The following is a 27,353-nucleotide window of genomic DNA, read 5'->3' as shown; positions in this document are numbered from 1 at the left end:
AAATCATAGCAGAACACACTTCCACAGGCCACCACAGGCATTTTGTGGCCTGCCGTGGCAACCATTTTGTTGCGGTGCTCACAGTTCTTTTTGAAAATGCCGAAAGGGCTCAGAAAGGTTGCAGATGATCTGGGTTAAGCAAGATCAAGTGAGGCCCTACTAAGTCACCTTCTATTTCTTTTTGGATTACATTTGTACACTGAGTGTGGTCACTGACCCTTCCTAATTTTTATTTTAAAAGAAAACAGAAACAACAGAGGGGGAAAGGTCAGTGCAGGACTAAGAATTGAACTGGAGGTTGTTTTGCTTACCCGTTGTCCCCTGACAGCCCTAAGAAAGTTTGGATCACAAGTGGCAGCTCAGATTTAACGATAAACAGGTAGCTGGACATTGCTGTGAAAAGAAAAAGCTGTCAGGAGGATTTCCCTTCTTGACCCGGCAGGAGGAGAGCAATCAGCAGGGCCGCAGGACAAAATTTTTCTACCATTTCGCATACACGCCAAATCAGGTAGCAGGTATGATGCGGAATTCATGAGAAAATGACCAGAGTTTCGGCACCCTATACAGTTCTTTGCCCACACATTCTCTCCTGCTAGCAGTAATACAGGATAAATTTGGCACAGAGAAATGGACTAAACGTTCAGGGCAGTATCCAGGTAACATGCCCTGTAAGCGCAAGGATTTCCACTTGCACAAGGAGACTTTCTCCTCCTCTAATCACCCTGTGCAAGCCCCACACCCTCCCAAATCTTCTCCGAAGGGTTGGGGGAACCCCTGGAGCTGTTTGTGGGGGGGGGGTTGCATGGAGGGGGGGAGAGCGGGAGGAAGTTCTACTACACAAACAGAAATGAATGGATGGGATGCTTCTTGCCATTATGTTGGGAGACAATCAATAATGCCTACAGGTTGTGGAGCCCCAGACTTTGGGAGGGGGGTGTCGGGTGGGCTTTGTGTTACCGTGACAGATGGTTTCTTAGCTTCACAGAACATCTATGGGTCAGAGCAAGCCCTTACCTCCTATGTTGTGTATTGAGATTATCACAGCTGCAACCACTTTGCCCCCGTGGCCAAAAGCCCGGAGTCCCAGCTGTTCATAGGCTCTAATTCCTAGATGAAAAAGAGAGATGCAGATTGTTCTTGTTATTGTTTTTTTTTTACAAATGGCTAGGAAATCACCTTACTTGTAACCCATGGCTCCCGGTTAGTGTCACCGCTCCTCCAGTTCAGCCACCTCCCCTCTATTTACCAGTGAAGCTTCTCCCATCATGAACATCGCCACTCCCCACTCCAGCACTCACGGGACAGTCCCTATCCTGCCTAGTCAGGAAAGTGTGCGATTCTACGTTAAGGCAGTGAAAGGAGGCCCAAACATGCTCTTCAGGCATAGCTTGCCTGGTCACAGCTGACACAAAACACTACAGAGATCCAACTCAATTGCAAATGCCAACTCACCTCATCCCTCAATCATTTTAAAAACCAGGAATCTGGGCACTTTGGAAGCTGCAGGTGGCAGAAGTTGTGCAAGAGAGGCTGAGGAGAACGTTTAAAGCATGGGTTTCTCTGCCATGGCTTGTCAGATTTGGCAAGTGTTGGTACTGTTCCAAAAGCCTTCAAAGCCTCTTCAGCCAGAGGCAGAACTGAGCCTTGGTGAAGACTTGATTTTTATCCCCAAAAAAGTTTTTGGTTGAGTTTTCACTGAAATGAGGTTGCATTTTAATGTTTTAATGTTGTATTTTAATCTTGTTTTTTAAGCTTTATTTCAATCAATTGTTTTTATTTGGTGTTAGCTGCCCTGAGGGAAGGCGGGGTATAAATAAAAATTATTATTATTAGTAGTAGTAGGAGGAGTAGTATTAAAAATAAAGATCTGTGCACTCACACATACAGCGTGTCAGCGAAACCCTTCTTGAACCAATTCCAATTCTCCTCTAAAGATACTGTCTGACTCCAGACAGAAGAATGAATTTTCCTACTCCCCACGGCCAGAACACCTTTGATTTGTGCCTCTTGGGGCGAGTACAGATGGCATCCGAGGAGCAGCGAAGGGCTTCTACCGCTGCCCACAACTTACCCACAACGCCAGCGCATTTCAGCAGCAGGTGGATGGAGTAGGAGGACAGCAAAGCAATGCAGATCAGAAGCACCCTAGTGAATAGATGGACAAAAGCAAGCATCAGCCACACTCTGTAGTCCCAGGGGCAAGCTTCAAATCCAAACCTAACTCCCTCCCTTCTCGCAGCCAGGCACAGAAATCCCAGAGGCCACAGAGTCCTATCAAACCTCAGACCAGGGCAGTCCAACTTTTCATACCAGGTGGGCTACAAGTGTACTTTGATGTGGAACTTCTGTGCTGCATGCTCGTCTTGTTGGGAAGATGGGGAGCAAGGCCGACATTTGTCCTAGAGCCCTTCCACCTTTTCCCCAAAGCTGGGAAAGCTCTAAGTAGGCTTTAGGGAGGAGGCTCTAGGACCCTGGCAAAGCCTCATGCCTCCTTCCCAACGCCTCACTTACCCAGATGTGGGAAGCCAGGGCGAGGGCGAGAATCAAATGTTGGCAAGGGCAGCCAAAAAAGGCATTGAGGGCCGAATGCGGCCCGAGGGCCATGTGGTGGAGCGCCCTGCTCCAGGCAGCACATCTGCTTCACATGCCGAAGGTCCTGGGTTCCATCGCTGGCATCTCAGGTGCCTGAAAGCCTGGACAGCCGCTACCAGTCCTTGCAAATGCTACCGAGCTAGACAATCTGGCTCTGTGTCGGGAGTTTGCTGCTCTGCTGCTGCTCAGCTGTACTCTGTGCGTGCTGCCCTGCCAATGGCCTGTGCCCTTGGGTGGGATGAGTGGGGCAGGTTCCCACCCGCTTCCTTCTCCCCAGGGCTTTGAAGCCTCCCTGGCCAGTGTGCCAGGCAGGGGCACTCACACAAAAAGGACGATCCCCGTGTTCCTCATGGCGTAGGCCAGGCCCAGGATGCCGCTCCCCATGATGGCGTTACTCAGGTTGAAGACCGACATGCCAAAGGACGTCTTTCCCTCAAACTGCAAGTCAGAGGGGAGGGAAGAGTCAAAAATCAGGTCAGAGAAAAATGGTGGGGCATACGCAACACAAGCAAAGGGTTTCGCTTCTGTGAAGGGGGAGAGTCCGTGTTGTGGAAAATGCATTGTTAACAACAACAACAACAAAGCACAGCAGAGAAAGGGAGCCATACGACTTCCTGGACTACAGCTCCCATCATCCTTGACTGTTGGTTATGGTGGCTGGGGCTGATGGGAGTTGGGAGTCCAGCAATATCTGCAGGGCCACAGGTTCCCCACTCCTGACGTAAAGGGACTGGCGCCTATGACAGAGTCTAGGAGCCAGGAAGAAAAAGGAACTTGGAGAAGATGATGTTCATGCTGGTAGTTGGGCCAGGGGTCTTGGCTGGTAGGAGCCATGTGGGAGGCAAGGCGTAGTGCAAACATTTAGACCAGCCTTCCTCAACCTGATGCCTTCCTGCTGTTGAAAGACTACAGAGCCCATCATCCTTAATCACTGGCCAGAATAACGGGCTGATGGGGGTTGCAGACTAGGGGGAAACCTGGACGGTTGCTGACTGGGGAAGCTCCTCAGTTCAGACTGAGGACCTGGGAGATGCAGGGGCTTCTCTGCTCAGGCCTCAGAGGAGCTGGAGCAGATTGGGCTAGCGAAAAGTCTCTTGAAAGGCAGAATATGGGAGGGGGCAGGAGGGGGCTTTAAACTGGCGGTACAGTTTTGACGCGCAAAGTATGAGGAGGAGAGACAACAGCAGGACTGGCAGTCAGCTTCTAGGAGAAGAATGGCCAGAGTTCAGAACAGACAGGTCTAACTCTTTGACATGGAAACGCAACTTTAGCATCCAACAGATACTGAACCAACCATTGTAGTCGGATTCAGCGGGACTGGCATCCTTCAGTGAAAAATTATGGCTGTGGGGTCTGGTTATCTGCTGGGTGCGTAGTTTGGCCCTCTGGGTTTGATGCCTCTTCTCTTAAAGAAATAATAATTTTAATTATAATAATACTCTAAAGAGACTTTTTAAAAGGGGACAATATGGCACAGACATCACCGGGGCCTGCCCACCCATGAGGCAAGCTGAGGTGACTGCCTCAGGCAGCAGCATCCATAGGAGCAGCATTTCCGACCTCCAAGAAAGGCATGGTGGCATCAGTGGCTGAAGTAAACATGTTGGAGAGCGGATCCGCTGCCTCCTCGGCAGCCCTCCCCCCAATGTGGCCTCTTGGCACCGCTGGTCTCCTCCCACTCCTAGGGAGGAAAGTGGGGGGGGGGCTGCCCTCTGGAGTCTCCTGGGTTCTGTACTCACCCAGTGTGATTCAGAGCAGGCCCCTTCCCACACACACCACTGCCTTTGATTCCCACTTCAACCACCAGGGAAGGTTGGCTTGACCCCCCCTTTTGTGTCCAATGTAAATCTTCACTCCCCCTTTGCTCCCGGGTTGGGGGTGCACCATTTTGTGGCCTCAGGTGTCAAACCGTCTTGGGCCGGCCCTGCGCACTACAGCAGGGACCAGTGTGCTGCCATTTACACCACAGATGAAATTGGGAGCCCCCCAACACTGCTGCCTGCCACCCCCTACTATGCCTACAATAGATGCTCTGTGCTACTGGAGGGGGGGGCACAGAGGCAGAATGGCATTTCCCCATGTGCAAAATAAAGTAGGCTCTGCATGGGAAACGGTACAATCCTGCTCCAGAGGCACAAGCTGCATGGTATTTGTCTGCTGCTTGAAATTTTATTTTTTGGCGTGGAAAAAAAATGATATTGAGTACAGGACTTGATGGACTGTTTGAGCGAAAGGCTCTGTTCTGATATGCGAGACTGGATGCCAGGCCAAGACCAAGCAGCCCCTATGGAAGGAAAACGCTTCGGCCAAAGAAGATCAAGAAGAAGACTGGTAAAATAAATTACTGAACTATGCAGGACTATTTATTACAAAAAATGGCAATTGTTCAATGCATATTTTTTAAGCTTTGTGTAGAGATTTTTACATTAGTATAACTTTTAAAATCACTTGTAATAAGATGAAGGTTTTAAAATTGGATGGTTAAGTATATAAGGTTCTATGGATGTGCATAAACAAGTACCGTATTTTTTGCTCTATAAGTCTCACTTTTTCCCTCCTAAAATGTAAGGGGAAATGTGTGTGCGTCTTATGGAGCAAATGCAGGCTGTGCAGCTATCCCAGAAGCCAGAACAGCAAGAGGGATTGCTGCTTTCACTGCGCTGCGACCCCTCTTGCTGTTCTGGCTTCTGAGATTCAGAATATTTTTTTTCTAGTTTTCCTCCTCCAAAAACTAGGTGCGTCTTGTGGTCTGGTGCGTCTTGTAGAGCGAAAAATATGGTACGTTATAATGGAACCAAGAGGGGGAGTGGAGGGAAGTCGACTAAAAATTTATGGTTTAATTTGGTTATGAATTTTTTCTTTTCTGTTTTTGTTTTGTTTTGTTACTTTTGGAAAACCAAAAAATTGTTATTAAAAAAATAAAAATAAATTATTTTTGAAGAGGTTCCTGTTGGTTGTGAGCCTGGAATCCAATGCAATGGATATAAATATGCTTATGTGCCCACAGTAAGCATCATTAATAGGAAATGGGCCACACAGAATCAGCAGAAATTAAAAAGAAAAGGGGCAAGCAAGTGAATGAAGGGAGAAACTGTGGACAATGATAAAGACGAAATCTCAAAAAAGGAACTGGTTGCCTTGTTTGGGTGCAGCTCTTGCTACTGGGCTGTGCCACTGGAGACTGACTGGAGGGGTGCAATCACAATGCTTGAATGCTTCCCTAATATAATAAAATCCTTCCACATATAACGGTAGCATGTTGGGGAGAAACAGCTCTTGTGGCTAGCCTCCTCTATGCCATGCTGGTTTTCTGTTGGCATGAACTGGTTTAAATGGGAGATCCTTCAATGCAGCCTCCCCACCTGCCATCTGAACGGAATGGCACCATCCAGGAAAAGCGATGGCATGCGATTCTCCTGGTGGCTTCAGCTCTGAAGTGGCCAAAAGGTGCATCCGGGAGAAATGAGGGCAGGAGGAAAGATGAGGAAAGCAAAGGTTGCAACATCCGTTGGCCATGCACAGAGCCCCTTGCCAACCCCATAAATTCTGAGTACGGAGGATCGTCCTATATATGGTTAGGGAGAGGGCATGTGGACTGTTAACTGGAGTTCAAAGAAAGCAGATATCCTGTACATTGGGACCTCTTAAGAATGGATGTCAATAGTCTCAGTTTCTACCCAGGGTGAGATGAGAATATCTGGGCTCTACGGCCACCTACGTCAGTGAACTGGTTCAGTTTCTTGCTAGCAATGTGGGGCAGGAACTCCTCTTCCTCAGTCAAAGCACGCTCTTCTTCCTCATAGCTGGAAGGGAAAGAAACACAGAATCAGGGAAATGGAAGAGTTCGGCATCAGCAAGAACCCCAGGCTCCAAGCCTGCAAAATGGCTCTGTCCGAAACAAATGCATGCACATTTTGTATCCGTCCCCCGCACCGGGTGCTCTGTTCTGACAGCTCAGCAAGCCATCAAATATTGTCACTAGTTGATTTCCTGATATTTGGCTGCAGTGAAGGAGAATCTAACATCCCAGCGAGGAAGGGTCGTAGTTCAGTGGTAGAGCAGCTGCTCCACAGGCAGAAGGGTCCGGGTTCAATCCCAGGCACCGCCAGGTAGGGCTGAGAAAGAGACCCCTTCCTCAACCTCTGCCAGTCAGTGTAGACCATACTGGGCTATATGAGGCAATCTCACTCGCTGGATCATCACCTTGTCGTAGTAAGTGGGCTTGCATGTTCCTAAGACCCTTGTGAGCGAAGCCATCGGGAGTCTCGTACTCCCAGCAGGGTCACCCAAGGCGGTAAGGTCAAAGGGAAGGAGCTAGACAAAGAATGATCCAAGAAGTCCTCAACCTCAGAACAGGTGGGTGATAACAAGCGGTATGTTACAACGGCTGTGAAGGCAGATGAAGGCTGCAGCAGATAAGAATCTACCGGTCATTGTGATACTCATGCCATTGGAATAGAGAATGGATAGGCAAACTAAGGCCCAGGGGCTGGATCCAGCCCAATCTCCTTCTCAATCCGGCCCACGGATGGTCCGGGAATCAGCATGTTTTTACATGAGTAGAATGTGTGCTTTCATTTAAAATGCATATCTGGGTTATTTGTGGGGCCTGCCTGGTGTTTTTACATGAGTAGAATGTGTGCTTTTATTTAAAATGCATCTCTGGGTTATTTGTGGGGCATAGGAATTCGTTCATCCCCCCCAAAAAAATATAGTCGCCCCCCCAACAACATCTGAGGGACAGTGGACCGGCCTCCTGCTGAAAAAGTTTGCTGACCGCTGGAATAGAGCCTTACTGCAAAGACTTTGTGTTGGTCAGCATGCACTGATCTACACACATAAAACAAATTTACGCACAGGCGTCTTCCAAAAATCCATTTAATGGAAGACAATCTTACTCAGCTACGAGTGATCACCAAAGAAGAAGATATGAGGCAATGGTCTGGCTCAGAGTAAGGCTGTTTCCTGTGTTCCTATTCTGCTTGAAGAACCAATCTGCTGCCTACGGAGCACACCTTGCCTTTAAAAACTGGCCTTTGTTTCTTAATAGTCTCCATTTCTTTGCTTCATTTTGTTTCTTTTCTTTAATTGTATAACTGCAGACCAACCCTGGTGCTCCAGGATAAAAGCTGAAGAGAAAAATTGTTGAGTGAATCATCCACGTTCACACAAACCTCACCTGGCGTAATTAAAATGTGTCCGTTTTTCTTTAATGTGATTAATTACTACAAAAGCTATTTTCATTCTTTCACAACAACAGTTAATTAAGTGCACAGTGTCAACTCAGAAGCAAGAACCAACCATTTCAGTGGGGCTTACTCTCAGGTTAAGCAAAGGATGGCAGCTTAATTTATTGCTGTCATCAGCCTAATTATCAAACCTGTTAATGATTAGGCTATCTTGCTTGTTATTGTTGCTCCAGCAGTGAAGGCTTTAAAAATGTGTGACCATCATTTGACAGCCTTGACACACCTGCAGAATTTTGACACATCAGTATGGAGGCTCTGAAAGAACGCATTAGTGACTAATGCATTATTTGCACAGCCCAGGTTTACATGAAGGACAAATAATAGCTGGGATCTGAAGCTGCTCATGAAAGAGGGGGAAATCTGTCACTTCCCAATCTGCAGTGCCCCCCTCTTGGTGTTTTGTTGCTTAAATTAAAGGATAAGATGTGTTTCCCCCTCATTCCATGCACAGAAGTCCAGGAGTTATATCTTACTTCAGAGGTGGTGATGGGTCAGTATTTTCCACCACACCAGAGGGCTAATTGAGCTCAGGGGACACAGGGCAGGCCTTAAGGGACTCTCCAGAATCTGCCGCCTGAGGAAGACCCCTTCACTCGGTCTAGTGGTAGGGCTGGCCTTGCCCCCTGCCCCATCACCCACACAAAGGGCACTCCAACCCCCAGAACCACTTTTTTCAGGAAGCAGGAGGAACAAAAGCCCCATTCTGTGCAACACTGTTCCATCCACAGAGGGGAAGCTAAGAGCCCAGTCTTGGAAACTGCCACAATCCACACAAAATCAGGCTATGATCCCAGTGCATCGATGGGACTTGAAACCTAAACCATCTGCTTCCCACTATCCAACCCAAGAGTGTAAGAACAGCAATCACATGAAAGGTATGGACAATCCAGTCCCCTACCAGTGCTCTCTAGGTATTTTGGACAGTATTGGGTGGGGCTGCTGGGACTTGTAGTCCAAAACAACTGGAGGGCACCAGATTAGGGAAGGCTGTGGTGCTCTTTCTCCAACCAGCCAGATGCTTTTGGAAAGCTTAAGCAGGACAAGAAAGCAACTGCCCTCCCTTATCATTCATCCCCAACATCTTGTCTTGAGACGCATAAACCTCTCAACACAGTAGCTCTCCCTATCCACCCCAATCCCTCCTCTTATTTACTCTGATGTATTACAGTACACAGGGCTGCATCCAACACTGCTGTCCTGCTCACCCAACACATTTCTTCTTCTGCAACAGGTTTTCCCCCTCCACTCCTTGGCGCTGCAGCCAGAGTTCAAAATTTGCCCCGGACATCTCCACCATCTGGAGGTGAATGCCTGGGCATCCTTGCGTCTGGACTGTTTCCACGCACAATACCCCATCCCGTAGAATTTCATCCGTTCTATTTTATCTGCACAATCGGAACGAACTTCAGGAACCAAAAAGTTGTCTTGAAAAATGTGACTTTCCAGCTGCCTGGCCCCAAAATGGCAAACAGACATTCTGTTTTGGCAACTGTAACCATGGTTTAAGGAGGCGTTTGGCTCCTAGCTTATATATCTGAGTTTCTAACACTGCCTGCAGCCCCTCCACAAGCACCCCCCCCAAAATCTGTTCTCCAAACAGTTGGAGGACCCTCTGGAGCCAATTTGAGGAGGGGAAGCGCATAACACCCCCCTCAAGACTCACCCATCTTCCAGGACAGCAGCCTTGTCACTATCAGGCAAGGTCCCATTGAGCTTTTCGGTGCTTGCATCCTCTCCCATATTCTGTAGCTCCATCCTGGTAATCCTATGTCAGGTGTGTGTGTCTATGTGTGTGTGAAACTATCTGGGGTAAATCGCCAAGTAGGGCAGCAGCAGGGGCGGCAGCAGCAGCAGCAGCAGCAGCAGAGCACACCTTGATCAGCAGCACACCTGGGGACATGGAGAAGTAAAGAATTCATCAAGCAATGCACTGTAAGGTTTACAAAGGGCCGCAGGGGTTGGAAGAGGGTGGCTCCTGGAATCAAGATACCTAAATTCTCTTCTTCCCAGCTGCAAAGTAGGTGTGGAGGGAAGAGTTGTGAGGCGTTGCCAGGAGAGGCATTGCCCCTGCCTTTTCATGGGGTTTACTGAATGCCAAAGAACAGGCAGTGATTCCAACCCCTTGCCTAGAGGGGAGTCTGTCCCGACAGGAGGTGGGTGAGGAGGAAGGATGTTACCCAGTTCCCCTCCCTCCCTTCCTCCCTCCCCTTCAGGCGCAAGCTGGCAGGCTGCCCTGTCTGGCATTTCCACACATCCTCTTGCCACCCTGGGAAGGACAGCATGTAGTACCCAAGGCATAAACCCCACAGAAGCTCCCCTCTCCTAATATCACACTGAGGGGAGGCAAATACTGCACTCAGAAGACACTGTGCAAAAATAAATCACGCGCGCTTTTCATACCCCATTCTGCTTCCAAAAAGCTATGGCTTTTTTTCAGCCGGAACTCACAGGAACTCTGTTCTTGCACCTCTCAGGTGGGGGCCATTGCTATTATAAGAGGACAAGGAAGGCCTTCATGGTGAGTTCCATCACCTCTTTTTCTAGAAAAACAGCACGGGCTGTCACAAAAATTATTGTTGTCATTTACTCTTAGTATTTCAATGCACCAGATATTAAATGTGTAACAACATTCTAGCTGCCTGTGAAATACATATAATAAATCTGTATTTCACTGGCTTTAAGAGGGTAGGTTTTGCAGCTGCTGCTTTGTGCAAGGACCCGGATGACACAAGGGGCAAAAAGGGATGGGATGGAAAAGAAGGGCAGAGATTTCCCTAATAGTGCAACGCCAGACGTGTGCCTGTGTCGTGAACAAGCCAGATGTCATGCCTGGGAAAAGCAAGGGGCCTTTTTTATGGCACAGAAAGTGCTGAGTCCTAGGATTTGAAGGAGCTGCCGCCATCCTGCAGGCGCTTCCATCCTGAGTGCTGCTATTTTGGGGTGGGATTCGGTTCCATATTGGCAAATTCAGACGCCATGGTTAAAATTTATTGGGAGGTCTTGTGCAACAAACCCACACGCCCGACAAAAAAAGAGATAAGGAAAGTCAGGGGGAAACGCACTGTGCTCATTAAATAGCTAATGCCCTTTAATCTTCTTTCATGAAGGGTGGCATACAAATTTAGTTAACAACAACAATCAGGATGAACGCTGAATATTAACAGGTCATTTGGAAGTGCCCTCAGTCAGAAGTAATGCAGGAAACAAAACAAAGACCCCTGACCCCTGTAAGACCCATTTAGTTTCAGTGAAGTAATACACTTTCCCATTTAAGGAGCCCCCACCCATTAAGTCCAGACTCTAAAAGTTACAATACTGCACCACTGAGTCTCATGTCCAGCTTTGGGGGGAAAGTTAACCCACAGCACAACGTGGACCGTCATGTCTACTCAGAAGTCTTACTGAATTTGGTGTGGTCAGGACTGCAGCCACAGTCAGTTAGGGCAAAAAAAGAGGAAAAGGGAACTAGGAATCCTGTCCAGGGATGGCAGTATTAGTTAGCTGGGAGAAGGGAGCTGCCTGGATCTCTTAAGCCTGGATCTCCTTGGCCTCTTCTGATTTATGGCGTTGCTTGCTTCTCGGATACGCTTCGGATGACCGAAGTGCAAAAAAGGCCTGGACTTGGCAGCGTCAGCGGCAAGGAGTGGCATTCTGTTTAACTCCTGGAATGAGATCTGCAGGCCCTGTCCAGGCTAGCAAACTTTCTAGACTCGGAATGACCTCATTCCTGGGGAGCTCAAAACATTTAACTCTGGTGGTGGGGATTGTGAACTGACATGGGGTAAGAGAGGACAGGCTGCGTATGTACATCAGACTTTGCTGAAGGGCCCTGCCAGCCTAGGGTTTTTGTCTGTCTGTGTGTTTGTTTGTTTGTTTTGAGGCATTGATGCAGCAATAGTGCATAAATGGTGAATTTATCCTGGGCTGTCCACACAGCCATTCTGCTTATTTATTTCCCAACCTTCATCCCCAAAGCAGCCTAGCAGTTCTGTGATGCTCAAAGGAATGATTCTTCAACATCAACTTCGTTGGACTGGTCATGTTGTTCGGATTCCTGATTATCGTCTTCCAAAGCAACTCCTCTATTTCGAACTTAAAAATGGAAAGCGTTGTGCTGGTGGTCAACAAAAGAGCTTTAAAGACTGTCTCAAGGCAAATCTAAAAAAAAAAAAAGTAGTATAAACACTGACAACTGGGAAACACTGGCCTGCAAGCGCTCCAGTTGGAGAACAGCCTTTACCAAAGGTGTCATGGGCTTTGAAGACACTCGAACTCAGGACGCAAGGGAGAAACGTGCTAAGAGGAAGGCACGCTTGGCAAACCCACACCGTGATCAACTCCTGCCTGGAAACCAATGTCCCCACTGTGGAAGGATGTGTGGATCCAGAATTGGCCTCCACAGTCACTTACAGACTCATTGTTAAAACCGTGTTTATGGAAGACAATCTTACTTGGCTACGAGGGATCGCCGAAGAAGAAGAAGAAGAAGAAGAAGAAGAAGAAGAAGAAGAAAGCTTTCTCTACGTCACCACATTCATCGTTACCCGGAGGGGCACTTTTGCTCTATAGCACAACAAAAGTGAGATCGCACGCATGCACACGCACAAGCCAAATCATTTGTGGTGTGAAATGTTACAAGATTTCAGCAGGAAGCTATGGGACATGCAGAGATTGGGAATGAAGCTGTATGTCTGATCTTGACACCTCAGAAGGCAGGAACAGTATTGAAAGAGGGATCATGTATATACACCATCGTAAGCGCAGGTCATCGTGAATGCACAATACAACAGGGCATCTGGAAGGACCCTGAGGCTGCCAACAGGGATGGGAGATAAATCAGTTCCATTCACATTTTAATGGAAGCAGGCCAAATTCACACCTCCCAAACCAATATGGGAATTGATATGCGGGTCTAAATTTGCACTTCTAAGAATTTTGTGGTGCAGTTCCCTAACAAACAAACAAAAACTGCACAAAAGAATAAATGTATTAGGGGAAAGTGCATGCAAAAATGCATAGGGTAGTGGAAATAACATACAAAAATGTGTTATATTAGGTGATACAGTTTTCAAATAAGTAAATGTACGGTGGGCAAAACTGCACACAAAACCTATTAAGGAAAACATTAATTAATGTGAAGCCTCCCCCCCCCCAAATCACCGACTTACTGCGGAAACAGGGCCAAGCAAAACTTAACATTAGAAAAATGTGAAACGGACATTTTTCTAGAAAAGGACATGTTCATCCATCCCTAGCTGCTGGCCTTTCAGTTGGCTACTGAAGCTGTGTCAATAATAATAATAATAATAATAATAATAATAATAATAATAATTTATTATTTATACCCCGCCCTTCCCAGTTCAGAAAACCAGGCTCAGGGTGGCTAACAACAAATTTAAAACACTTAATTGATGCAACAAAAAAACAGCACAAAATACAGTATAAAACGTGAATAACAATAAATTTAGAATTCAAAAATCAATTTAGGGGGGAAATCCATCCAATAAACATTAGATGATCACCAGGGCCAGCTGGCTGAAATAGTCCTATTTGGGCCAGTGAGGAGACCAGGGGAGAATTAGCTGTGGGATCCCAGAGCGGGTGATCTTCATAAAAAGGGGAGGGGGAGGGAATAAAAGGGGAATAAAAGATCAGGCTAAATTCAAATTAAAGGCCAAGTGGAATAGCCTTGTCTTACAGGCTTGGCGGAAGGAGGTTAAACCCTACAGGGCCCTGGTCTCATGGGACAGAGCATTCCACCAGGTCGGAGCCATCACTGAGAAGGCCCTGGCCCTGGTGAAGGATAATCTGACTTCCTTAGGGCCCAGGACCTCTGATTATTCATGGACCTTAAGGTCCTCTGCAGGGCAGACCAGGAGAGGCAGTCCCGTAAATACGAGGGCCCTAAGCCTTTTAACAGCCTTTCCCAGGAAATAACCATCACCACCACACAATAACGGCTAACATCCTAACCACTCTGCACCTGGGAGTACGTAAGGCCCACTGGACTTGGCAGGACTTGCTTTTGAGTAGACACAGTGGAAAATGTTTTCCATTTGTTCATTCCTTTAGATCAGGGGTCTGCAACCCGCGGCTCCGGAGCCGCATGTGGCTCTTTTACACCTTTGCTGCGGCTCCGGGGCGGATACAAGCGAGGGGAGGAGGCGCATTGTGCGCCCCGACACTCTCCACTGTGGCGGGTGCTGTACTGGCTGTGACGTCGCATGGGGGCGGTGCATGCGTTAGTCACGCACCGCCCTGACGTCACCTCCCCACCCGCTGTCAGATCGCGGCTCCGGAGATATATTTGTTTTAAGTGTTGCAATGGTTTTGCGGCTCCCAGTTTTTTTTCCTTCTGAAACGGGTCCAAGTGGCTCTTTTTGTCTTAAAGGTTGCAGACCCCTGCTTTAGATCAAGCCGCTATGAAAGGCACCAAAGAAGGTGGAGGGGTTGGTCTTTATCCCGGTCAGCTGGCAAAGCCATATCTGAGGCCCTCTGTAACTGAGGCCACTGTCTCAGGCAGTGCCAAAGGGCAGGCGAGGCCAGGCATGCTTCCCCCATTTCCCCCAAACCAACCACACCCTACAGAATATTGCAGTAATGCTGACAAGTCACACCACTCCCTCATATTGGCACCGGTTCCCCGATGCTGGCGGTACGGGGGCGAGACACAAGATGGGTGCATGTTTTGGCAGAACAGATGGGGATCAAAGGCAGTGTCGTCCCAAAGCGAAGCCGTTAGGGCCTTGGCGCCACCTCCCACCTTCGCAAATTCACCTTGAGGCCGCCCCCGCCCCGCTGGTGGGAATGTTGCCCTGGTGGGAATGTGGCACCCTAGGCTGGAAAAAGCTCCTTGCCCCTGCGAGAAAATACAATCACCTTTCTGCACAGCCGGAGTCTCCGGAACCAAGAAAGGGAAGGGTTAACACTGTTGCCCACACCTGGGAAAGTGCTCTGGAGGCTGGGTGGGGCAAAGGAGATGTCTAGCTGCTGCCTTGATCTCCAACCGCATCCTTAGCTCAACGCTATGTTCCCACAGAAAGATGAAGAACACCTGGATTTTTACCCTGGCTCAGGTAAGGGAATGGGGCCACTAGGATCGAGGAAGGTGGCCGGAAGCCAAGTTGGGTGCTGTGTACCCACAGGCCTTTAAATGCAGGGAAATTAGAAAGCCATAACTTCTAGAGGCCTGGGGGAGAAAATTGATTCAGTCCACATTAAAAGGTGAATCTTATCAAATCTGTATTCCGAGGACTGGAATGCAACTACCCACAGAAACGACCTGAATTTTGCAATGCAGCTCTTTGGCTAAGTAATGCACGTAGAAATATACTGGTTTAAAAGAGATCATAAAAATAAATGTATTAGTGGAAATAACGCACAAAAGGCATTGCATTAGGAGAAATCGCTTGCAAAAATGTGCTGCGCACAAACATGTTTAGTAGGGAAAATCTGCACTCAAATACGGAAGGATTGAGAAATGTGGAGAACTGGATTTATGATTGGAAATAGTGTATGAGAAACTGGGAGAACCCTGAGGCACAGATCCTTTCATCCCCCGTCCTGGGTTATTTCCCCTCCAAAACAAAGGGCTGCTGCTGCCCCTTTTTCCTGGCACGTCATATTATTATTATTATTATTATTATTATTATTACTACTACTACTACTACTACTACTACTACTACTACTACAGTAGTACCTCGAGTTAAGAACATAATTTGTTCCGGAGGTCCGTTCTTAATCTGAAACTGTTCTTAACCTGAAGCACCACTTTAGCTAATGGGGCCTCCTGCTGCCAACGCTGCATGAGTTCTGTTCTCATCCTGAAGCAAAGTTCTTAACCCGAGGTACTATTTCTGGGTTAGCGGAGTCTGTAACCTGAAGCGTATGTAACCCGAGGTACCACTGTACACCTCCACATAAGCCCGCATTTCCATTCGACATTTGAAGCCTCTTAGTAGGCTAAGAAACCTGTCCAGAAATCTCATGCAAGTAGGGTTGCCATCTTTGGCCGGGCAAAATACAGTGGTACCTTGGGTTAAGTACTTAATTTGTTCTGAAGGTCCGTTCTTAACCTGAAGCACTATTTCTGGGTTAGCAGTCTGTAACCTGAAGTGCCTGTAACCCGAGGTACCACTCTATTATTATTATTATTATTATTATTATTATTATTATTATTATAGATAGGTAGCCGTGTTGGTCTGCCATAGTCAAAATAAAAAAAATCCTTCCAGTAGCACCTTAAAGACCAACTAAGTTAGTTCTTGATATGAGCTTTTCAGATACACAGTGTATCTGAAGAAGTGTGCATGCACACGAAAGCTCATATCAAGAACTAACTTAGTTGGTCTTTAAGGTGCTACTGGAAGGATTTTTTTTATTTTGATATTATTATTATTATTATTATTATTATTATTATTACCATTAGCATGCTCTTCCATTTTGGCTGCTCTTCCAGAAACACACCTGGATGGGCGTTATCCTCCCCAGGGTGTGTAACCAGAAGCCGCAGTCTGGGGGGAAGGTGAGCTGGCCTGCTGCTGTGGCTGGCCTGGGAAGCAGCACCCAGCCCACAGGAAGCCTGTTCCCAGGGCACTCCTCAAGTACAATGGCTGGGAAGAAGCTTGAACTGCTGGCTGCCCTCACTTCCCCAGCAGTTATGCTTCTACCGAAGCCCTGGCCCTGCAACAGCGCCTCCTTTCCACAAGGAGAGGCTGTCACAGGATCACACAGGCCTGGGAACTTCTGCAGTTGTCACATTCCCGATGCCATAACCCCACGGCATGGGATCCCCATGCAAAGTCCTGAAGGTCTGTGCTGGAACGCACGGCCACGTCACACAGCTGTGCCTGAATATTTGCTTTGCATGTTTGCACAACCTTGCCGGGCAGGTCTACTAACTTCACGCCTCTCCAGTCCAAGCAACCCGCACAGGAGATGGCGATCAAAGCCAGGAAGGGGTGGTAAAGGAACAATTTCTGCGTTTGAGGCCCTTAGCCAGGCGCCACCGGTGTCCCCCGGAACCAGAAGTCACAAGGGCACGGCCAACAGGCTCGCAGTGATGTGGCCAAGTTGTCTTGGTTTTCTCTGCCTCCTCCTCCCTTGCAATGATGCTGTGGACATTGCAGTTTTACAAAGGCTTAAAAAAAAAAGGTAAATGACCCCCGACAGTTAAGTCCAGTCGCGAACGACTCTGGGGTTGCGGCACTCATCTTGCTCTATAGGCCAAGGGAGCAGACGTTTGTCCGCAGTTTTTTCTGGGTCATGTGGCCAGCATGACTAAGCCGCTTCTGGCGAAACCAGAGCAGCGCACAGAAACACCGTTTACCTTCCCGCTGGAGCGGTACCTATTTATCTACTTGCACTTTTTGGCGTGCTTTCGAACTTCTAGGTTGGCAAGAGCAGGGACAGAGCAACGGGAGCTCAACCCGTTGTGGGGATTCGAACCACCGCCTTTCCGATCGGCAAGCCCTAGGCTCAGTGGTTTAGACCACAGCGCCACCCGCGTCCCTACAAAGGCTTAGCACCTCACTAAACTCAAAAGTGCCTCACCTTTGCTCACCTGGGGTCTTGCTGTCCCAACTGCTTCTCTACCTGTCCCGATTCTCTCCCTATCCTCTTTCCTTTGCAAAGAAACAGTGGATACTAAAACCCTGCAACTTTTTTAATACGGTACTCAGCACTTAAGTGTCTTATCTTAGTTCAGTAGGGGGTCTCTGCTGTCACCATTTCTAGCGTGGCTTCACATCACAGAATGGAATAAAATGAAGAAATATAAAGTAGATTAGGGCCTGGGAGACCAGGGTTAAAATCACCACTCAGCCATGAAGCTCACCGCCTGACTGTGGGCCTGTTACTATCCCTCAACCTACGGAATCATGAATGCCGCCTTGAGTTCCTTGGAGGCAAAATGGCATGGGTGGAAGCATCACCCTGAAAAAATAAATACAGTGGTACCTCGGGTTACGTACTTAATTCGTTCCGGAGGTCCATTCTTAACCTGAAACTGTTCTTAACCTGAGGTACCACTTTAGCTAATGGGGCCTCCTGCTGCTGCCGCACGATTTCTGTTCTCATCCTGAAGCAAAGTTCTTAACCCGAGGTATTATTTCTGGGTTAGCGGAGTCTGTAACCTGAAGCGTATGTAACCCGAGGTACCACTGTAATAGCAAAATAAAAAAGTCTCTCTCCAGTATGCCTGTCCCAGATTTTGAATTAGGGAAAAGGGGCAGGTCTGGAATCATGATTTTAAAAAAACCTACCTAAAAATTAAAAAAAAATCTTGAACACAACCAGGATATTCAGGCATACCAAGATTGGACTTTTACATGAGGGTCCTGGTCAAATCCAGTGTGGGGCTGTTTGCTGAGACAAGCTTGCCTGGGTGGGGCTGTGGAGGCAGTGTGCAATCCATGCTCCCAGAGTACATATAGTCTCCACACACCGAGTTTTGCACACACACACAATCCTACACCTCAGCTAACCTATGCAGTTCAGCTCAGGAGGGGAGGTTATTCCCCCCCCCAACTCAATAAATGATCAATTTGATAACTGGAATAGAGGGGATCTCCACCCCCTTCAAGGCACTAGGTTTCACCCCATCCCATTATGTATCTCCTTTTAAAGAAATGGTTTTTGTCACCACTGCCAAAATTGGTAGTGAGGTGGGGAGTGAGAAAAAGTCTGCCAACTGTGGGGTTAGCCACCTCGAGGCAAGATGTAGTTTGTTGTTGCTGATAGCATTGCAAGACACCACTGCACCCTATAAACTATCTCCTACGTGTTTTGAATTGTCCCCTTCCCCACCAAAAAGCAAACATGAGAACTAGAAACTTGCGTTGCTTTAAAGCGGAAGACAACACTGTAAAAATCCAGCTCCCTGTTTCAAAAGCCAGATTTTAACTGACATGCTGCATTCCTGTTTGCAAATACATTCTGCATCCAGGCATAGTACTGTATAGGTGAACTGTCAGGTGTGCTGAATGTGAGTCCACAGCATCAGGAGGAGAAACAGAGCAGCTGTACAGAAATGCATCCAGATTCCCAGGAATAGAGACAGAAGTGTGAGGCAACCTTTGCGTTGAACATGCAGTCAATGGAAATTCTTCAAGGCACTTAAGCTTTTGGCATATAGATGGAAAAATAACACACTTCATTTTTTAAGCATGTTACAGAACACTTAATTGATGCCTGGTTTATCTAAGGCGAAACAAAACCAGAAAAGTCCTACTCTTTCCAATGCCAAAAATAGGATAATTTTGTGTGTGTGCTGCACAAAAACTAATGCACAAAAACAAGCAAGGTGAGCCCTGTGTTTAAGCCACTCAACCCGGCTCCCCCTTTCACTACGAGGAATGGTCCAGGTCTTTCAAAACAGGACAGCAAAGTATCTTCCTAAGATCTTTCCATTTGGAGTCACTAACCAACATTTGCATTTTGCTAAAAACGACATAGGTGCTTTTGGGGTGACATTAAGGGAAGCGTTAAAATCACTTGCAGCCTAATGAGGAAAAGTTATCGACAGTCTTTGTCAGAAGGCACCGAGGGACCACCTTTGAAATAAAAAAGTATTGCTCAACCAGAAGCTAAAGGGCGGAAAAAAGAAAAAAGGAACACACAGTTTAAGTTATGCAATCTTATGAACGCTTGCTTCCTAGTAAGCCACACTGTGTTTTAGGGGGCTTACTTCCAGGAAAAGCGTGCACAGATTTGCAGCCTTAAAGCTTTCATTTAGTAGGTTAATCTACCCAGGAATGTGTGCAGCCCAACTCCAAAACTGTGTCATATTGAAATCAACAACACAAACCAAAAACCCCGGCCAGAGAGCCAAGTGGGCATCAGCCTTAAGGGAACAGGAGCCGATTTACACAAGTCACCCCAGGGGCCTGCTAGCATCCAAACTCCTCTCTGGACGGACCCTCCCATGCTAAGGGGTGGGTGGGTGGACCGGGGACATCAAGTCTGGGACAGGGACCCATGTGGCTGCGAAGGAATAACTGGGACCAGCCGCTCCTTTGCTGGAGCAAGGTGCCCTCCCATCCCCCTTGCAATAGCATGAAGTGATTTTCATTTAAACTGCTGCTAAAAAGGAAGGAATTATGGTGAATTTGAATTATGGTGCTGGAGGAGACTCTTGAGAGTCCCATGGACTGCAAGAAGAATAAACCTATCCATTCTGAAGGAAATCAGCCCTGAGTGCTCACTGGAAGGACAGATCGTGAAGCTGAGGCTCCAGTACTTTGGCCACCTCATGAGAAGAGAAGACTCCCTGGAACATACCCTGATGTTGGGAAAGATGGAGGGCACAAGGAGAAGGGGACGAAAGAGGACGAGATGGTTGGATGGTGTCTTCGAAGCTACAAACATGAGTCTGACCAAGCTGCGGGAGGCAGTGGAAGACAGAAGTGCCTGGCGTGCTCTGGTCCAGGGGGTCACGAAGAGTCGGACACGACTAAACGACTAAACAACAACAACAACAACAAAAAGGAAGGAAGGAAGCTCTGTTTCAATTAAAGTTCTGGCAGGTGGGTGGGACAACCCACCTGTCAATCACCTGACATCATGATGGCATCAGTTACCGTAATTGATATGAGGCTGTCCTGTCCTCCCTTATCAAAGGTGGCCCAGATAACGATCCGGCCCCTGGGCCAAAAGGTTTCCTCACCTCTGGAGTAGCAAAACAAAACAGATTCCCAGAAACCTGAAGTCTGCCTGCCGGCGGATACAATGACTGTCACTGGAATTAAGTTGTTCTCTCCTCAGATATGGTTGTTTTACCGGGTTTGCGTACTGTTATTTGATTGTATTCAGTGTTTTAAAAAATATATATATTCCAGTACTCACCATGAAGTTGATACAGTAAGTGCCACACTTTTAACACTGGGGAGTGCCGGGACTGCGAACCCTTGAGCACCCCCAGGAAAAAAAGCACTGATTGTCTTGTATTGTTTTGAAACTGTTTTAACTGTCTTGTATTGTTTTAAAACTGGTCACCTTGCTAACTTAGACCAGCCTGCCCCCAACCTGCTGCCCTCGAAGGGCTGATGGGCAGTGCGGTCAAAACACCTAGAGGCAACTAATGAATATAATGAGCAAACAGGCAAGCAAAAAAAATTTTACTTTTTTAAAAATATATATACGCAGATTTGCACAACACAGTTCTGCATCCAGAACATGATCTCCTTGGTGTGGAACTTAGGGTATGTTAATAGTATTATTATTGGTTAAACTTGCATACTGCCCTTAATCCAAAGATCACAACATAAAAATACAAAAGTGCATAATACGAACAAGAACAAGAGCAAAAACAAACACACAACCACCACCACCACCCCAACACATTTAAAAGGCCATAGAATGTTTCATCAGCCAAAGGCCTGGCTGAAGAGGAACTTTTTTTGCAGGGCATAAAGATATGTAAGGAAGGTGCTAGGCAAGCCTTCGTGGGGAGTCCATGCCACAAGTGGGGAGCCACCACAGAAAAGGCCCGTTCTTGTGTTGCCACCCTATGGACATCTCGTAGAGGAGGCATGTTTTGTGTACAGTCATACCTTGGGTTACAGACGATTCAGGTTGCGTTTTCTTTGGGTTACAGACCTGCCAAAACCCGGAAGTACCAGAATGGGTTACTTCTGGGTTTCGGGGGTTGCGCATGTGCAGAAGCGCTAAATCGCGCCTTGCACATGCGCAAAGCGCCGAATCACAACCCGCACATGCGCAGACACGCCGCTGCGGGTTGTGAACGTGCATCCCGCACGGATCATATTCACAACCCAAGCGTTCACTATATTAATGTGCGTAGTCCAATTAATAGGACACACACGTGACACATACAGCCATCCTCTCCCCCCCCTCACCCCAGATCAACACATGGCATGGGGTGGGAGCGAGGGGTAATGGAGGAAGAAGAGGAAGCCAAGAGCTGTCTGTGGCAACAGCAAAGTGAAGTTCAAGAGGGGAGGACATGTTTAAAAAGCACCTCTGCCAAACCAAGAACAAGCCCTGAAACATGTGCAAATTTCACACCCTCCCACATCCATATGCTATCTTATGCACAGAGCACTCAACAACGGCAGCAGCTGTCTGGGGCCCAATACCAGCATCTATGCCAGCCCTGCTGCTGCCTGAACCAGTTCCCACATGCCTTGTTTCCCAGCCAAGCCCTCCACAAAGGAAGCCACAGCTATTCTGGTCACCATCCGGATGGGGGTGTTGGGAAACGCCGAAATTGCTTCCAGCTGCCTCCGGCCCCCTTCCTCCTTCCGTTTCCCCCATGCAATTGTGGGCACATGCGCTCGGCCAGAAGGACTTGCGCCACTCAGGGCCGAACCCGGGAGAAGATGACATGCACTCTCCTTCTCTGAAGCAGCGGGGAACAGGAGACATTAAGACCAGCTGTGCGGAAAAGCTCCCCTTCCACTGGCACCCTCCCTAGTAGGGACTGCAGACCCAGTTCTCTGTCCCAGGAGAAGACACGCAAAACCTTCGTGCCTAGAGATAAAAACAGGGTGATCTGCGTGGGCTCCAAGCCTGGGGAAAGACTGCAAATGGGAAAAGGGCACGGACTTGTGGGCACTGATATATGAGCAATCCTGCCAGGATTCAGGGGTGGGAGAGATGGGACTGAGACACACAGAGTTTGGTCCCTTTCCAGGTGCTTCCAAAATGATCCTGGCTGGCTCAGGAGGCAGAGAATGGTATCCATGGCCTCTAGGGGCGAATGGTCCTAATCCACAAGGCTGTTTTCCACTGAGCCCAGGCTGCGACTTGCAGGAATCGGGAAAGAATGCTACTCTGAGGCACGTCACAGCTGTTCTACCCATTGCGTGCTCATCGTTTGACGACAGCACCAGTGCCGTGTAGGCGAAAAAGGGCTGCCAAAGATCTGACACCAGAGTTACAATGCCCACATCACCTCACGCCCAACACTTTTCAGTGGAGTCTGCTCTGTCAAAGCACTCAGGTGCCAGCCAAGGGCTGGTTCACACATGCACTCAGGGCTGCACAATCTAGGGTTGTCTTGCACCGAGCGCATGAGCCATCACACTGGAAGCCACAGGCAGAACTCTTAGCTTCCCCTCGCATCTTTTCAGACACAAGGATGTCTCCGATGGGAGTCAGTTCACACATTCAGTAGCCAGTCACCAAGGGTGGAGATGTGTGCAGATATATTACAGGTGCATGTGTGAACCAGCAGTACCTCCAGGCAATACTTGAACTGCGGCGGTTCCCATTTCAGAATGAGGAAAGGGGTTGATAAGCATCCAGGTTTAAAAATAAATATCATCCTAAATCAGAGATGCAGGATGATCAGATGGAAGCAGAGCAGGAGAGAAAGAGAAGGAAGTCTGCATTAGCCCAAAATATTTGGTACTTGCTGCAGAAAATACAAAATATAATAAAAAAACCGACATTTTGCTGCCTTTTCATCCTACCCAGAAGTCTGCCATTTTAGCCTGCCTAAGAGACTGGACAAATGTCACCCTCTACCCATAATTATGCTCTGAAAAGCTGCAGAAACAACCCCTTTTACTGCTCACATGACAAAATGCTTGAAGGATATTAAGGGTTAATTAATCCATGTCAAGTAGAGCAATCCGTTTAAGAGGCCGAACACCTGCTCTCTCAATCTTCACTCAACTTGGTAGCTTAAAGGGGGGGGGGACTGGGTGGATCCAAGGAATGTTTCACTGGAGTAATGGGAGCCGTCACCCAGTGGCAAATATCCTCTTTTTGGGGCAAGGTATTCAAAGCAATAAGGGACGTGGGTGGCGCTGTGGGTTAAACCACAGGGCCTAGGACTTGCCGATCAGAAGGTCGGCGGTTCGAATCCCCGCGATGGGGTGAGCTCCTGTTGCTCGGTCCCTGCTCCTGCCAACCTAGCAGTTCGACAGCACGTCAAAGTGCAAGTAGATAAATAGGTACCGCTCCGGCAGGAAGGTAAACAGCGTTTCCGTGCACTGCTCTGGTTGGTTCGCCAGAAGCGGCTTAGTCATGGTGGCCACATGACCTGTACGCCGGCTCCCTTGGCCAATAAAGCGAGATGAGCGCCACAACCCCAGAGTCGGTCATGACTGGACCTAATGGTCAGGGGTCCCTTTACCTTTACCTTACCATATAAAAAGTAAATGAGGCTGAATCCAAGAACTAACATGGCATACTCTTGTTTACCTTTACCTTATTCAAAGCAGTGGTTGCAGCCCAGCTTGAGGTATGCTCAGACCCATTTTGGACCAGTTTCGCTGAAAATACCTTGTTCATTCTGCTTGATGGCATTTGCAGAGAGAGATGGGGAAGTGTGACCATGAGATCCTACTAGAAAGTGGGTGTTGTGGGTGCTACACTGCGGTTCCACTCCTACCTTCAAAGCCCTTTTCAGAAAACAATTATGGGGGCGGAGAGGAGGCAAGGTGTTCTGCACCTTGGGAACCGCCCTATGGCACCCCGAAGGCTCCATCTCGTCCCCCATGCTATTTAACATCTGCCCGAAGCCACTGGGACCTGTCATCAGATTTGGAATGAGGTGCCATCAGTAGGCAGTTGGCACCCAGCTCCATCCCTCTGTTCCATCTGAATGGGAAGTGGTTCAGTGCTTGGAGGAGGTGACCAGATGGATTTGGGCCATGTGCTGCAAGTTCCTGTGTCCAAGAGTTAAGGAAATGGCACACACACCCAGAAATAGCAGGTCTAAACCACAGAGCCTAGGGCTTGCCAATTGGAAGGTCAGTGGTTCAAATCCCTGCAACGGGGTGAGCTCCCGTTGCTCGGTCCCTTCTTCAGCCAACCTAGCAGTTCGAAAGCACGTCAAAGTGCAAGTAGATAATAGGTCCCGCTGCGGCGGGAAGGTAAACGGCGTTTCCGTGCGCTGCTCTGGTTCGCCAGAAGCGGCTTAGTCATGCTGGCCACATGACCCGGAAGTTGTACGTCAGCTCCCTCGGCCAATAAAGCGAGATGAGCGCCGCAACCCCCGAGTCGTCCGTAGGGACCGAGTAGTGCCCCCTAAACTGTGAGATTCACTTCTCCCACAGATGCATCTCTCACCTTCATGGTATAGCAGGCATGTTCAAAGTCTGTTTTGGAGACCTAATCCAGCCCGCTGTTCGATTTAATCCAGCCCCTGTGGCAGTATATGTCCTGGGGTGAAATTGTAAAAGAAAGCTCAACATGCATGTTCACATCATCAAACATGGCCCTCTTTGAAAAAAGTTTGGGCACCCCTGTGGTATAGTATTCGACATTTATTGAAGATGAATCTCTTTGCCTTGGCCTTTCACAGATGAGTTTTATTTTTTAGGCCCCATCCTATTCTTCAGATGCAAATTGTTTCAACTGTTTACTAATCTGTTGCAAATTGATTTTAATATTGTATTATTATACAGTGGTAGCTCAGGTTAAGTATTTAATTCGTTCCGAAGGTCTGTTCTTAACCTGAAACTGTTCTTAACCTGAAGCACCACTTTAGCTAATGGGGCCTCCTGCTGCTGCCTCGCTGCCAGAGCACGATTTCTGTTCTCACCCTGAAGCAAAGTTCTTAACCTGAAGCACTATTTCTGGATTAGCGGAGTGTATAACCTGAAGCGTATGTAACCTGAGGTACCACTGCATTGTCGCAACTCATTTCTGAGACCTCATAGTGGAGGGTGGATAAGAAATCTGATCTGTAAATAAGACACCCGTTGAACAGGGCTTCCCCAGATCCTTTGGAATTGCTTCCACAACAAGATCCCACCCTCCACTGAGGGAGATCCCAAACAGGGCCACTTCATGAGGACTAGCTACCCTTGCAGCAAAATACCAACAAAGCAGTACTCAGAAGCAAAAACAGCTCAAACTCCCCTAAAAAGAGTGTTGGATTGCAGTTTAGGATCTTTAAAGATGGGGCCACACTGTACGGTACTAATGATTACGGGCATGATCCAGCAAAAAAAAAATAGCCACTTTTGCATTGCAACAGGACTTTACTAATGTTGGTTGATTGTACCCCAATTTTTTAGCCTTTCAGATCCATACATAAAGGAGGAATTCTAATCCATTTTGCAGGAGGATATAAAACCAGGAGTTTGCAATTGAGGACAGTAAGTGCGATGTTGTGGTTTTAGAACCGCATTGATGTTTGGTTTTTTACACTCAAGAGAAGTGAATAATAAACAGATATATGTGCTGCTTCCCAGGAACAGTCGTTCTTGCCCGCTGACCCCCACACTACTCCTAGTCCCCTCCATGCCCCTTTCTTCAAACTGTGCAGGATTTGAATCCAGGACACCTGGCATTTTAACACACACAAATGGCTACTCTGCGTTACTTTTTTCTGCTGCTGCCACCGCCTCGTTTCTGCATGGATTATTATTATTATCCCCCTCCCTTTTTTAAACTCTGATGTGATCCGATCGCAGGCCCGGAGACACCTCCCGGGGCCCCGTCCGCCTGCATCGCCTTTGGGAGCCCACGTGGCAACGGCAGCGCCTCTGGGCACCACCACAAGCCCCTTTCACACGGGTCTGGAGCGACACGCGAGCAGAGCCTGACGAGCTGGTCTGCCCCCTCCTCCTTGCAAGCCGCCGCTTCCCAGCAGAGGCCTCCAAAAGGGGGGGGTCCCTCTCGGTTTAACCCCTGCGCTGCCAGCCAAGCCCACCGACGAGGACCCGGCCTGCCCACGATGCGCGGCGCCACCCACCACGATTCGCCTCCTCCCAACTAACCCCTCTTCTGGCTACATCTTGATCCTCGCCCGCCGACCCACCCAAAACTTGGGAGTTTTGTTCCGAGGGCGATTTCCTTCCCTCCCGTCGCAACTCCGGCAATGCCCGACGGCTCGGGCTCTTGCGCCCATCGGGGCCTCTCCAAGGAGGCGCCACGGGATCGGGGGATCGGAGGGGGGGAGCGGGGCGAGGGTCTCGGCCTGGCCCGCTTTCCTCGCAAGCATGCTGGCGTCCCGCTCGGCGCGTCTGATGCAACAGTCTGCTGGAGTTGCAGGAGGGCGAGACGCGCGCCGGGCTTCCCGGCGGCCCTTTCCCGCTCTCCAGACCCAAGACTTCCCCGCCAAGGCGCTGTTTCCGCACTCACCGCCGGTGGATCTCGAGCACGAGCCCAAGTTGCGCGGGATCCGCAGCCCCAGCGGCGCAGCGTCGGCAGCAGAAGCGCGCAGTTCGGCAGCGGGGCTCTGCTCGCGGCGCGCTGGACGCCCAGGGAGGCGCACTTGCGCGCACTCGCACATAGACGCACACCCTGGCGCGCCCCGCTCAGCCAATCACACCGGCGCAAGTTCAGGCTCGCGGGGTGGGGGGAAAGTTTGCAAAACTTTGGAAAGAAGACGGGTCAACCCTGCAAAGCCCGCGCGCACCGGGCTGGGAGCAGGTGGATCCCAGAACCAGGTTGCTGGGGGTTTCCCCTTTCTTCTCCTTCTAGTCCGCAGTGGCTTTGCGTTGCTCGCTCCCCAGCGACGCCAGCTCGGAAAATCCACCTGTGCAGGTTCAGTCCGTTGTTTTCTTTTTGCAAAGCGTCGTTCACACGTGG

General features: G+C 48.6%; 1 protein-coding gene and 2 long non-coding RNA genes across 3 annotated transcripts in view; 1 reads left to right on the top strand and 2 right to left on the bottom strand.

Moving 5' to 3' along the window:
- Positions 1 to 20,035, bottom strand: part of LOC309522340 — a 45,898-nt gene extending 25,863 nt beyond the window's left edge. The window contains exon 1 of the long non-coding RNA XR_014215047.1: positions 17,842 to 20,035. This is a non-coding gene — a long non-coding RNA (uncharacterized lncRNA). The remainder of the gene's footprint in view (positions 1 to 17,841) is intronic.
- The window catches only part of SLC38A5 (solute carrier family 38 member 5), a 46,302-nt gene extending 19,276 nt beyond the window's left edge, over positions 1 to 27,026 (bottom strand). The window contains exons 1-7 of the mRNA XM_082205485.1: positions 26,904 to 27,026; positions 9,505 to 9,731; positions 6,311 to 6,395; positions 2,915 to 3,030; positions 2,072 to 2,145; positions 1,015 to 1,107; positions 312 to 393 (exon numbers count right to left, since the gene is read on the bottom strand). Coding sequence (XP_082061611.1) covers positions 312 to 393; positions 1,015 to 1,107; positions 2,072 to 2,145; positions 2,915 to 3,030; positions 6,311 to 6,395; positions 9,505 to 9,596 — 542 coding nt within the window. The 5' untranslated portion in view covers positions 9,597 to 9,731; positions 26,904 to 27,026. The remainder of the gene's footprint in view (positions 1 to 311; positions 394 to 1,014; positions 1,108 to 2,071; positions 2,146 to 2,914; positions 3,031 to 6,310; positions 6,396 to 9,504; positions 9,732 to 26,903) is intronic.
- Positions 14,256 to 26,008, top strand: LOC309522365. The gene is made up of 2 exons (XR_014215075.1): positions 14,256 to 14,917; positions 25,835 to 26,008. It is a non-coding gene; the product is annotated as an uncharacterized lncRNA (long non-coding RNA).
- Positions 27,027 to 27,353: the final 327 nt, after the last annotated feature.

Source organism: Podarcis vaucheri (genome assembly GCF_965113315.1).
Source record: "Podarcis vaucheri genome assembly, chromosome: 17".
Lineage (NCBI taxonomy): Eukaryota > Metazoa > Chordata > Lepidosauria > Squamata > Lacertidae > Podarcis > Podarcis vaucheri.
The sequence above is the reverse complement of the archived record's forward strand: the minus strand, read 5'-3'. Positions and strand labels throughout refer to the sequence as shown.